We start from the raw sequence: 13,983 nt of genomic DNA on the forward strand, positions 1-13,983 counted from the left end.
CACCTGGTTGCTTGGTTTTATCTCTTTTCTATCATGGGCAATATGGGTCTTTGGCCTATAAATTGTAGGGGATGAAAAATAATTTTGCCTTTACCCTTCTGAGTTCTTGGCTGAGATGACTGTAGTAAAAGAAGACAAATAAGAAAAAAAAAAACCCAGAAGTTTATTAACACGTATACCTCATGTATACATGGGAGATCCCAGGGAAAAATGAATAGCTTCCCCAGGTAGCTTAGCATTCACACTTAAAAATCATCTTAATAGGGAAAGGGGAGGGGGCTGTAGGCCTCAGGGGAGAGTAAATGATTTTTTTTAGGAAAGATGAATAGGCCCTCAGGAGAATAGATGGGAGGTAAGATGGTTTGCAACAAAGTTTGTCTGGATGTGGTGTCCACTGCAACCTCCTCTCTTGTAATGAGTCGATTTTCCCTGGTTGATGAAACTCCTGGGTAGAGATTTATGACAACTGAGTTTCTTTTGGAGGATCTGTCTTGAAGTAAGTAAGTAGAGTTCAGAGAAAGCCTCTCCCTGCATTTTTTGGGTTTTAAGTGCCTGCAGCTCAAAATCAGTATACCAAAGCGGCATGTTTGGGGGTGGCCTGTCCTAAACTCCTATAGCCATATTTTAGGGTTGCATATTCTGCTACCCTTCAGAAACCAAAGCCTAACATGGTTCCAGAATAACCTGGGTGCCTTCAGAACATCAATTCCAGTTTCTTCTATATCAAAGATTCAAGAGAGAAAGGAGTCCTGAGAGCCCATACTGTTCACCAAGAAGAATCCTCTTGGATGCCCTCACTTTGCACTGCCAAAATGATGGCATGCATTAAATGTAAAAATGTGTGAGTCATCACCATGGCTTATGTGTTTGCAGGTCCCGAGATGTGGCTGTAGTTAAAGTGACCATGAATTTTGAACCCAATAAAGTGAATATTCAAAAGAAAAACTGCCGCGTGGAGGGAAAGGAAACAGTATGCATAAATGCCACAGTGTGTTTTGATGTGAAATTGAAGTCCAAAGAAGACAGGGTTTACGAAGCTGGTAAGTGTCGTATATACAGAAGCACTTTGGGGCAGGAGGACAATGTATTTGCTCCTGCATGATGAAATCCAGTGAGATATTTTTTTTTATTTCCCTCGATGATAGGAATCTGCACATCACCTTTGCCCCTGCAAACAGGTTGAACCTTGAAAAAATTCTATTGCAGAAGGAATAGGTTATGGAACCCAGTAAATTCTGGAGCAGAAACTACATGCTTATATTTGGTGGCCTTCCACAGCTGGATTCCATGTTTCCCCTCTGGCTCTCCTATTGACTGTGAACAGTCAAGTGCTAAGGAGATAGAAAGACAGAGACACCAGTTGAGAGGCAGAGTTGGAAACTGGGCTCTCTCCAGTACGACTGGTACTGCCGAGGACCTGACTGCCCAGCCACCCTACCTTCCTGAGATTCCTTTGCTCCAGTCAGGAGGTGACCCTGGTTTTTGAGTGTCAGACAGATTCCGTGTGTGTTCTCAGGCACATCACGTCAGCCTGGGTATCCCCCTTTTTCCTGCACTCTACAATTTCTAAAGCGGTTTTTAATGATATTGAAACATGTTGGAGTCAAAACTATGAAGGCCATTGGCTGCCGAAGAGTAATTTACTCTGCAAACCAAATACAAGTAGAATGAGAAAAACCCCTCATCCTTAAAATCTATTTTTCTAAATTTTTTCTACATGTGCATGTTTATGATCTGCAGTGGACCTCTGACTGGAAGACAAATGAGGTATAGGAATGTAAAATAACAATTAACATTTTCATATGCAACATTATTTGTCTTATTTTTGTGTAGTAATTAAGCAATCAAGTAAGAAAGATTGTTGCCTTCATAGAAAGTATAAGGTTTAACTTGTTTTGCTCGTTGTGGTATGCTTATTTTGTTAAACTTATTTACTAGGCTTATATTATTATATCCTTTGAACATAGTCTAAAATGACATTTTTTATAAAATAGGTTAAAATGTCACTAATGTATTTTTTTCTCTATTGAAGTACAACATAACGGATATTCTAATCAGGGATCCAACATTTCTACACTAAAAAAAAAAAAAATTAAGTGAAAACCCAGTAAACATAGGCATGGACAAGAAATTAGGTGGTATGTAGGGCTGTGTGTGTGTGTGTGTAAACATACATATACATTTTAAAATAAGCGTAATTAAACATTAAAAGCCTTGTGAACTCAGGCAGTTCTATAGAGTTCCTCAAGGTTATCTTCATGACTGCAAATACATTGTGTTACAGTAGTATGGATATGCTGAATAACAGAGAACTTTTGTCGACTGATTGCCCAAGAGATTTTTCTGTAATGTTAATTTAATGAACTGGATCATATGAAAATCACCTGAAATGAACATATCTGTCAATTATTCTTTTTTTATTTTTATAGATATGCAATACCGTATCACACTAGATTCTCTAAGACAGATATCACGGAGTTTTTTCTCTGGAACTCAAGAGAGGAAGATTCAAAGAAACATCACAGTTCGAGAATCAGAATGCACTAAGCATTCCTTCTACATGTTGGCAAGTAAATCATATATAATAGCTGCCTTGTTCCAAATCAAAAATGAAGTATAGATGTCTTATTTCAAGTCAGTCAATCTTACTTTTATTTCAAAGTGCAAATCATGAATTAAACTTTGTTCACTTTTATCAGAAAATCACAGGTCTGATTTTCTAATTTCTAAATACATTTCATAAAACTATCTTTCATCTTCCCTGTGTATGCTATCAAATATCCATATATTATGGAACATCAAAAGGCACAGTACACCAGTTGATAGAGACCTTGTATTTTATTCATTTATTCATTTCATTCATTCATTCTTTCTTTCTTTCTTTCAACTTGAACTTTAACAACAAGTTAGAATCTAACTCGTTGAACATTTGTGGGCCTTGTCCGTCAGAAGTGCTTAAATGCCCTGAGGGGAGACTGTTGGGCCATATGCATTCCAGGGTCTGTTCTTGTCCACTGAACTATGTGTTTCACTCTTTGACTTTAGATTAAAGGAAAAAGATCTGGTATTTTCTATCATCTGTAGACTTTGTGCTACCTGTCCCTGTTTTGGTGGATGAGGGAGCCTTGGAAAACAAATGATGAACCTCTAGAGATGGCTGATAAGCCAGTTTGAACCATTTTAAATGTATTTTATCGGGTCACTGTGTATGTGGGACAGGAGTTTCTTAAACATTTTCTTAAAAGGTACATGACACTAAAGAAGAAGAAAAGAAGAATGGATGTACTGAGAAAACACTGATTTTGTTAACGGAGACTGAGACTTACAGACTTGAACATGATCTTGGAATTTTAAATGAAATAGGCCTATTTGCCCCACCTCTGACTTATTTCTGTATTCTTGATGCATTCATCTTCCATATTTTGAAAATATTATAGTCAGGGGCAGGAAAGTGACAGAAGACATGTGTGCTGGTGTGCCATGTTTACTCTTCCTCAGTGATTTTCAAGTCAATATTCCCCATGACATATGTCAAAATAAGCTTATTTGGTCAACATTGAAGTCAATTTATGATTAGAAAAATAAAAATGGAGGGTTTTTTTTAATTTGTTTCATCAGAATTGAACATTTAGGAGTTAGAACTGGGATAAGATTTGAAAAGCCATGAAACCAGATTTGGCAGTGCCTCCAACCTGCTAAAAAAGCACTGTAGTATATGTTTCTCCAAAAATTTAGTATCTAGCTATATCTAGGCACTGGGATTAAAAGGAATGAACTAGTTTCAAAATTTCCAAAATTCTTCTGGATTTTTATGGATACTTTAACATTTGTTCTGGAGTCAACCAGGACGGAATTTGTATCCCAGCTTCCTCACTTTCTGAGTAATTTTGACAAAGTGGTTTAGTCTCTTAGAGACTCAGTTTTCTATCTGTAAAATAAAGACTGTAATTAGTATGCATCTTGGAGGATTGTTGAAATAATTCTTAGTAATGTATATAAAGCTCATAATTCTGGATATGTCATGAATGCTGGCTGTCAATGATGATAGTATAAACAATGTTCATCACATCCATATTATTTTCATATCATTTCACATATAAAATTCTTACAACTCAAGGTATATATTATATTAATGAAATGCAACTCAATTTAAAGAAGGGTTGCTCCCTTGAAGTTGAAAGACTTTCCTGTAAGTATTATACAGTGATTTTTAGCTCGAGGTCTCAAGAGAAAGGATATTCTTATGTAAGTAGCTTTGAGGGGTACATCCTGACATGGCCAAGAACAACCTATCCATCATTCCAGCAGGCCCATCTGAGAAGCTGGACGTGAGTCAACTGGTCGCAATAGGAAGCCTCTGCATTCGTTCTAGCAGCGTCCCTTGTCAAGGTAGAAGGGCAGTCTCTCTCCAGTGAAGCAAAAGCCTGATCAGGCCATATGTCTGATCAGGTACACAAGAATGTCCAGTGAGCCTGGCCCACAGGGCAGAAGAAGGAAGCCATGACAAGGTCAGAACATCCAATTAATATGATGCCGATAACATATTTTATGTTTTCACCTCTAGGACAAGCATGACTTTCGGGACTCTGTGAGAATAACTTTGGATTTTAATCTTACCGATCCAGAAAATGGGCCCGTTCTTGATGATTCTTTACCAAATTCAGTACATGAATATGTAAGTCAGATTTTTTTTAATTCAGAATACTTATTTGTGGATATATTAGGGGAAAAAACCTGAAACACATAAACAGATGTATACACAGAAGCCTAAATCAATTATATTATATAAAAAAATTTAAAAAAAGAATTAGGGCTTCCCTGGTGGCGCAGTGGTTGAGAGTCCGCCTGCCGATGCAGGGGACACGGGTTCGCGTCCCGGTCCGGGAAGATCCCACATGCTGCGGAGCGGCTGGGCCCGTGAGCCATGGCCGCTGAGCCTGCGCGTCTGGAGCCTGTGCTCCGCAACGGGAGAGGCCATAACAGTGAGAGGCCCGCATACCACACACACACACAAAAAATGAATTAGACTCTTCTAGACTTTTCCCAATTCTTCTAACTTCCTACTGTTGGAGTTTAAGGGAACTTATAAATGACACCTATTTTTATCGCCCCAAAACTTAGGACCAATTGAAAGAAAGACATGGGTTGGCCAATTGGAACTCCCCTTTATTATTAATGAACACTGGGTTGCAGGGCATGGTTTGGGTATAATAGGTGTCCTCCTACGGAGCCAGGCATAGACCACAGGTAACCAAATAGGTCATTAGCAGTGCTCAGCAATCTCAGGCCAGCAATCTCAGGCCTTTCCGGGGGCCCACCTTGTAAAACTTGCAGAATGGAAATGTAGATGTGTGCTTCCCATGAGCTCACCACCGCCCCAAGAGCAGAAGAGACAGGAGGGGACTGAGCTGTGTTAACCTAGTTTTTGCTTCCAAATTCACAGTCTACTGTCCCACCCCTGAGAAAGAGTGAGTGAGTGGATAAAAGGATGGGATCACAAGTGTGGCACCAATGGAGGAATCACTAGTGGTGGAGAATTAGCTTTCCCCCGCACCTATCTTCTGCTTTCCCTTCTCCCTTCCAAATATATTTACTGAGTGTCTTATATATACCAGACATCAGAGCTTACTGTCTAACCTAGGAAATAGGTATTAGGTAGTAATTAAAGCACATGCTCTGGAGAACTTCCAGAGCTCAACGGGAACTTCTGCTAGACTGAAGTGTTTCAGGGCCACTCCCTGGAACTTATGACATTGCATTTGAGACCTGAAGCCTAGGAAGTGGAAGAGCAGTGGTCCAAGCAGAGGGATATGTGCAAAGGTTCTGAGGCATAAAAGGAACTAAACTAAAATCACTAAAATCACTTCCACTAGGGTGGAAGGTCATGTGGGATGAGGCAGGAGGCACAGGCAGGAGCCAGATCACCAGGACTTTGTGCCACTGCACAGATTTTAAATGTTTTTGAGGAGCCATGGAATGCCATTGTTGGTTCTAATTGGTTCACTGATAGCACTGGATTAAGGATTACTTCAGCTGTGCAGTGGAGAATGATTGGAGGGAGTCAAGAGTGGGTGTGGGAGACCAGTCAGGAAGCTGTTACTTTAGTCTAGGGAGGAAATAAGATGGGTTGGACTAGAGGTGGTGGTGGAAATGGAGAGGCAAGGAGAGCTGTGGGAAATATTTAGAACAGCGGTAGAATGGACTGTTCTTGGTGATGGATTAGATAAGAGGAAGGGCTTAATGAAGAAAAGGAGTCAAGGGAAGCTCCCAGTTATGTGGCTTGCTCATTTTCTACCCTCTTGACTGAGGCTATTATGATCCTAAGTATTTGATTCTTTTAAATAGAAAATCTCATAATCAGAGATGAGTGTTACAGTGTTCTCTCGTAACTTTGGATTGTAGAGTACTTGACTTATTTCTTTGAAACTGTTCTACTCTAGCAGACGAAAGCCACTGAAAAACATCTGTGAAAACTGTGCATTCCTTAAAGGAATGGAAGAATTTATAACCAAAAGTAAAGGTTATAATTTTCCCCTATCAATTATAGGAACAACTGTAAAAATTCCTTATGATTTCTGCAGTGAAATCTATTCTCTTTATGATTTTCTTCTTTCGGCAGTATGTCATTTCTTTTATGCAAGTTCATAGGTAATTTTCAATAATGCCTAGCTAAAGTTTGAAAAATGTTTTTCTGTGAACATTTCAGATTCCCTTTGCCAAAGATTGTGGAAACAAGGAAAAATGTATCTCGGACCTCGCCCTGGATGTCTCCACCACAGAAAAGGGCCTGCTTATTGTCAGGTCCCACAATGATAAGTTCAATGTTAGCCTCACAGTCAAAAATAAAGAGGACAGTGCCTATAACACCAGAACCATAGTGAATTATTCTCCAAATCTAATTTTTTCAGGAATTGAGGTAAACTTTTAGTTTTACATTTATTTATTCTTGTAATACTCACACATTGAACCTACTTTTCATACTACTGAGGTAAATTTTTATTACATTGATTTTAAAATAGAAAGCATTTTGTACAAAATTAGTACTCACTGATGGTGAAAGGACCAAGATTTTTTTAAAAGCTTTGTCTGGATATATTTCTTTAGAGCTCTACGACTCTTCTTGGATTCAGTATGAGGAGAGGATCTCTGATATACCAAAACTTTATGCATGGGCTTCCCTGGTGGCGCAGTGGTTGAGAGTCCACCTGCCGATGCAGGGGACACGGGTTCATGCCCCGGTCCGGGAGGATCCCACATGCCGCGGAGCGGCTGGGCCCATGAGCCATGGCCGCTGAGCCTGCGTGTCTGGAGCCTGTGCTCTGCAACGGGAAAAAACTTTATGCTTCACAGAAGGCTTACACCACTGAAACTGAGACTTGAGTCAAGAAAAAAAATAAACATAACACTCAAAGTCAAAACAGTTTAACAGAAGGGCAGAGAAGGAGTAATACATGTGCTGAATAATAACAAAATATTTACATGCAAAAAAATCGGTACCATTCCCTACTTTTTCTATGCACAATCCTTAATCTGGCAAGAGAGTTGTATTAAATGATTATGTCTCATTGTCATGACAGAAGGTTGTTTTAGTTTTTGTTTTGTTTTTTTTGGCCATGCCACGCAGCTTGCAGGATCTTACTTCCCTGACCAGTGATCGAACCCAGGCCCCTGGCAGTGAAAGTGCCGGGTCCTAACCATTGGACCACCAGGGAATTCCCCAGAAGTTTTTTATTATTTTGGCAATAACATACAGCTGCCTAAGATGCTCTATCAGGATTAATTAATACTTACAAATTTGAACTTTGCTTTTAATTCTGATCTCTGAATGAATTCCCCTGAATTAAAATTCAGTATATATGAGTTAGTAATATATATAATTCATATTAAAAGCAAATACACTTATTATATACAATATTAAACACTTTAATTGTCTAGTTTCTATAAATTCAGATTTTCACTGACATTTCTCTCCATTTATTAGGATATCACTTAGGGACATGATACTAAGATAGGCTTTAAAAATGTCCTATATTACCACCACCTGTTTTATTTTATAATAATAAACATTTATTACTGATAGGTACTATTCTAAGTTTATAGTTTTTTTTATTTTATTGAAGTATTGTTGATTTACAATATTGTGTTAATTTCTTCTGTATAGCAAAGTGACTCAGTTATACACATATATATACACATATTCTTTTTCATATTCTTTTCCATTATGGTTTCTCACAGGATATTGAATACACTGTGCTATACAGTCGGACCTTGTTTACCCATCCTATACTACCACCTATTTTAGATTCAGGAAAGAATGTTAATTAAAAATCCAAATGTGCAAATTGATGCTGGGAAAATATTACCACTGAATTCTTCTCAGAAAAGAGGACTATATTAAATATCATTGTATCTTCTTCAAATGACTTCATGGCCTTGGCAGCGAGGCAGGGCTATGAAATCAACAAGGCCTCTCTTCTCCTCCTATTAATGACAACAGTAGTAATAATAATAATAGCAGTCTTTTCCTGAGTCATATTATGTGTCAGAAACTGTTCTACAAGTTCTACTTATTCATAGTTATTTAACTCTCATTAATTCCTTTGTACGTAGGTATTATTATACTACAGAGATTCTAAGATCAACCCCTTTTTTCACAATTTAACATTTCTGTAATTGCATTTTACAATTGCTGTGTTAATTTAACAGGCAGCATTATTGTTTCCTTCTTATTGGTATGTAAAATACTGGTGAGTCTCATATTCAAGGTCATTTTCAATTTGATGAGATAGAGTTCGACTAACCCCACTTGACAGAAAATCAGGCCGAGAGAAGTGAGGAGTCCTGAAAAGGATAAAGCTAACAGTGGTAGAATCAGAGTTTAAATCCTGGTGTTTCCAGGTCAGAACTCAAGCTCTTACCCACTCCTCCAGTGACGACCATTCACTGTGGGCTTCCATGTGTCGGTCCAGTATGTGTGGGTTATTCAGCCACCTATTCACCCTGTGAGGTAGATGCTGTTAGTTCTCCCATTTTTCAGTGGAAGATCTAGACAGGCTGGTGTGATGCACTTCATCCTACAGCCATCCTTAACGGAAGTGATGTTTTCACATTTCCATGGGCTGTGGGACAAGTGATCCCAGAATGCTGTGACTCTCACAACTATACTGAGAAACAAATCCTAGCAAAGCAGTCTAAGGCTGAGCTGGGAAAATTCTAGACCATCAAGGTCAAGTATTTCACCTGCGTGTCTGCTCTAATTCTGTTTACTTTCTCTTCCTAGGCTATCCAAAAAGACAGTTGTGAATCCAATCATAATATCACATGTAAAGTTGGATATCCTTTCCTAAGAAGAGGAGAAATGGTAAGCAGATTATAGAAAATACGTGTGGCAATTGGATATGAAAAATAATCTGCTCAAAGCCAAATATATAAATCCTTCTAGTGGTAGTTTAGGATGACATAGATGAACAAGATTGAATTCAAAATTGTGAGATCTTGAAATCAAAAGGCAATTGCGGCATGGGTCAAACTCAAACACCAGGACAAAATTAAGAATTTTTACTCTACAGCTTATATGATAAATGGAGCTGGGAAATTCTGGTACTAGTGTCGCCTACATAGTAGGCTTTTCTACTGTAGGAAAAAGAATCTTTCAAACCAGTTGGTTTAGAATTTTGTATAGAAACTCTACTTCCATTTCTCTTTTTTTAAAATAACCTCACTGAGATATAATTCACATTCCAGAAAATTCACTCATTTAAAGTTCAGTGGGTTTTAGTATATTCACCAAATTGTGAATTGTGTACCATCACCACAATGGATCCTGTAACATTTTCACACCCCACAAAGATACCCTGTATGCATCACTAGTTACTGCTGTTTATTTCCTCGATAACGCCTCCATCAATCCCAGGCAATCACTTATCTACTTTCTTTCTCTATGGATTTGCCTATTCTGACATTTCATATAAATGGAATCATACGATATGTGGTCTTTTGTGACGGGCTGACTGGCTTCTTTCACCTAGCATAATGTTTTCAAGTTTCATCTATTTATCAGTAATTCATTTTTTTTAAATTTCCAAACAATATTCCATTGTATGAATATATCAAATTTTATTCATTTATCAGTTGATGGGCATTTGGGTTTTTTCCACTTTTTTGCTGCTATAAATAATATTTCTATGGATATTTGTGTATAGGTTTGGTATGGACACACGTTTTCAATTCTCTTGGATATAAACCTAGGGGTGGAATTGCTGAGTTATATGGTAACTAATGTAACATTTTGGGGAACTGCAAAACTGTTTTCCAAAGTGACTGTACCATTTTACATTCCTGCCAACAATGTATGAGGATTCCAATTTCTCCACATTGTTGCTACCTGTCTTTTTATTATAGCCATCCTGGTGGGTGTGACGTAGTATCTCATTGATGTTTTGATTTGCATTTCCCTAATGGCTAATGAAGTTACATCTTTTCATGTGCTTATTGGCCATGTGTATTTTTTTTTTTTTTGAGTAATGTCTATTCAGATCGTTTACCTATTTTTTAATTGGTAAAAATAGGTAAACGGTTGTTTACCTATTATTTTGATTATTCGGTTGTAAGAGATCTTTGTATATTCTACATGCAAGTCTCTTGTCAGAAATGATTTGCAAATATTTTCTTCCATTCTGTAAGTTGTCTTTTCATTTTCTTGATGGTATTCTTTGGAGTGCAAAAGTGTTTACTTTGATGAAGTCCAATTTATTTATTTATTCTTTTGTCATTCATACTTTTGGTATCATATCTAGGAAGACTTTGCCTGACCCAAAGTCACAGTTACTCCTGTTTTTTCCAAGGGCTTTACACTTTTAGCCCTTATATTTAGATCTATGATCTATTTTGATGGACTTTTGTGTATGGTGCAAGTAAAGAGTCCAACTTCATTCTTTGTGGATATTCCCACACCATTTATTGAAAAGACTATTCATTCCCCCATTGAATTGTCTTGGCACTCTTGTTGAAAATCAGTGGACCATAAACACATGGGTTTATTTCTTGTATCTTTGTTGTATTTCATTGATCTATATGTCTATCTTCATGACAGTACCACATTGTTTTGATTACCATAGCTTTGTTGTAAGTTTTGAAATCAGGAATTGTAAGTCTTCTAACTATGCTTTCTTTTTCAAAATTGTTTGGCTATTCCATGTCCCTTGCATTTCCATTTGTATTTTAGAATCAGCTTGTCAGTTTCTGCAAAAAAAAAAAAAAAAAAAGCCAGCTGGGAGTTTGGTGGGTATTACATTGAATCTGTAGATCTATTTGGGGAGTGTTACCATCTTAAAAATATTAAGTCTTCTGACCCATGAGCATGGGATGTCTTTCCATTTATTTAGATCTCCTTTAATTACCTTCAAAACTGTTTTGTAGTTTACAGAATACAAGTTTGCATCTCCTTTGTTAAATATATTTCTAAACATTTTATTCCTTTTGATGCTGTTTTAATGGAAATCTTCTTTTAATTCATTTTCAGATTGTTTATTGCTAATGCATAGAGATACATTTTTTATACTGATCTTTTACCCTGCAATCTTGCTGGAATTATTTATTAGTTCTAATAGTTTTTTTTTAGAGTATTCCTTAGGATATTCTATATATAAGATCATGTCATCTGCAAATAGAGGCATCGTTTCCAATCCAATGCCTTCTATTCCTTTTTCTTACCTAATTGCCCTGCCTAGAACCATACTAATTGAATAGAAGAGAGAAGAGTTCTTTCATCTCTTTTTAAAGAAATATTTGTGGGCTTCCTTGGTGGCACAGTGGTTGAGAATCCACCTGCCAGTGCAGGGGACACGGGTTCCATCCCTGGTCTGGGAAGATCCCACATGCCGAGCAGCAACTAAGCCTGTGTGCCACAACTACTGAGCCTATGCTCTAGAGCCTGTGAGCCACAGCTACTGAACCCGCGTGCGGCAACTACTGAAGCCCACGAACCTAGAGCCCGTGCTCCGCAACAAGAGAAGCCAGCACAATGAGAAGTCCGCGCACTGCAATGAAGAGTAGCCCCCGCTTGCCACAACTAGAGAAAGCCCATGCACAGCAATGAAGACCCAACACAGCCAAAAATAAATTAATTAAATAAATAAATCAAAAAATAAAATAAAATAAAATAAAGAAATATTTGTTTCCATGAACAGCAGAGAATAATTATCTCATTTAATGATAAACATGGTATTTGCATGTATTTTCAGTGAACGTTGCTTTTCGGTATGAATATTTGCTCCTTATTCACTATTGAGTTAAGGAGGGAAATCTTTAATTAATCAAAATGATTAAAATAAGAAGGTATTTTATTTACTTGACATAGACTTAAACAAAAAAAGAGAAATACTATCCCAATATTTACTTCAACTTTCTTAGATTATAATATTTTTATAAGACTTCAAAATAGATCCCTGACATCTTTAACACACATCCTAAAAAGTTGACAAACACTGGTTTGGACATCTGGAAATGGCAGATGTCTATCTATAGTGAAATCCTTAATGACAAATTATCAATAATGAAATCTTTTAGCTCTTCTTTTTGCAAATGAGAATTCAAAAAGGCCTTTCCACTTAACACATGTGGCATGGTTACTAGTGATTTAGGATACAAACCACGAATCATAATAATTATCATTAAATTCAATAAATATTTTCTATGTCCATTTTAGCTTATAGAACTAACTAGATGTACCAATTTACTTTTGGAACCCCATCATAAAGTCTGTTCTTGACTATCTCAAATGAAATATACTGTGAATTTGCATTCCTTCCCTACAAATCTATAAAATACACATCACTTCTGAAAAAAAAACACTCCTAATTCCTCTAATTTGACATGGAAATAAGGAATGTCAACTCATGTCTACTCCTTCCTTTGACCACTTCAATTAACCTTGGAATTATCTCTATTTCCTAAAGAATAATGATATACCCTCTGTTATATCCCAATCATTGGAGACATTCATTGAAATCTTAATAATTTCTTAACCATCTCTTCCTTTCTTTAGCAATTCTTTGGTGCTTAGGGCACAAGCTTTACTCAAAGTGTGTCATTGTCATCATTAGAGAGATGGAAAGATAACGTGCAAGTAATTTTTACATGGGCTTTACACTTAGAATATATTTTTAGATTTGCAGTGTAAGCGTTTCAGAATCAGGTCAATATGCATAGGCAGCTTCTTCAGCCCCGCTTCTCTGCTAGTCTCTTCCCTCCATCTGAAGCCTCCTCGGGAATGCCAAGACAAATGTCCAGCCAGGCCAGTCAGAGGGCTAAGGACAGTCAGGGAAACAGGAGCTTACTGAGAGACTCTGGCAGTTGGACCCACCCAATAAAGCTTCTGCTGGAATTGTGATTACTATTTCAAAGCAAGAAGAAAACTATAGAGCTTCAGATTCTTAGAAGAACTATTTTTTTAAAAACTAACTCAAAAAAATATGTGGGAGAAGAAAATTCCACACATTAGAGTGTACGACCATGCAAATCTCAAGATCCCTGAATTCTATAAATGGTGCCTAAATTGAATAAAAGAGCTTTAAGTATCAAATCTTGTCTAGTCACAAAGATAAAATTTTAGGTAGCATTTATTAATTGTACGTTTTGAACTATCAATTTTGCTGGCCCAAATTCCAAAATACCTCAGCACATTATTGGGTGTGTAAGCATTATTATGAGGCCTCTTGGACTAGAATTCTGCTGATGACATATTTCTTCAATGAGTAATCTAGTTTTTGTTCTGCCTGTTGGTGTTTATAAAGAGCCATGAATTACATGTGTTCAGGCGTAGTTTCTCAAAAGTAAGTTACTTCCTGTATTTGAGTGTCAGTAAAACAAAAACATTTTCCAGCTTGTCTTGGATATTGTTTTAATTCTGCAATTTATAAACAAAACTCACTGCTTTTTTAAGTTATGATTCTTATAGTTTACTTTAAATGTCCAAGCCTTTTA

The 13,983-nt window shown here is 37.1% G+C and overlaps 1 protein-coding gene across 4 annotated transcripts in view; it reads left to right on the plus strand.

Moving 5' to 3' along the window:
- ITGA1 (integrin subunit alpha 1) overlaps nucleotides 1-13,983 on the plus strand; it is a 172,453-nt gene that overhangs the window by 133,212 nt on the left and 25,258 nt on the right. For 3 of the 4 annotated variants that reach the window (XM_030881965.3, XM_060295761.2, XM_060295762.2), the window contains exons 16-20: nucleotides 874-1,040; nucleotides 2,430-2,566; nucleotides 4,565-4,675; nucleotides 6,707-6,916; nucleotides 9,281-9,361. In XM_030881965.3, coding sequence (XP_030737825.1) covers nucleotides 874-1,040; nucleotides 2,430-2,566; nucleotides 4,565-4,675; nucleotides 6,707-6,916; nucleotides 9,281-9,361 — 706 coding nt within the window. The remainder of the gene's footprint in view (nucleotides 1-873; nucleotides 1,041-2,429; nucleotides 2,567-4,564; nucleotides 4,676-6,706; nucleotides 6,917-9,280; nucleotides 9,362-13,983) is intronic. The other variant, XM_060295763.2, reaches the window with a different exon arrangement.

Source organism: Globicephala melas, chromosome 3 (genome assembly GCF_963455315.2).
Source record: "Globicephala melas chromosome 3, mGloMel1.2, whole genome shotgun sequence".
NCBI classification, from domain to species: domain Eukaryota; kingdom Metazoa; phylum Chordata; class Mammalia; order Artiodactyla; family Delphinidae; genus Globicephala; species Globicephala melas.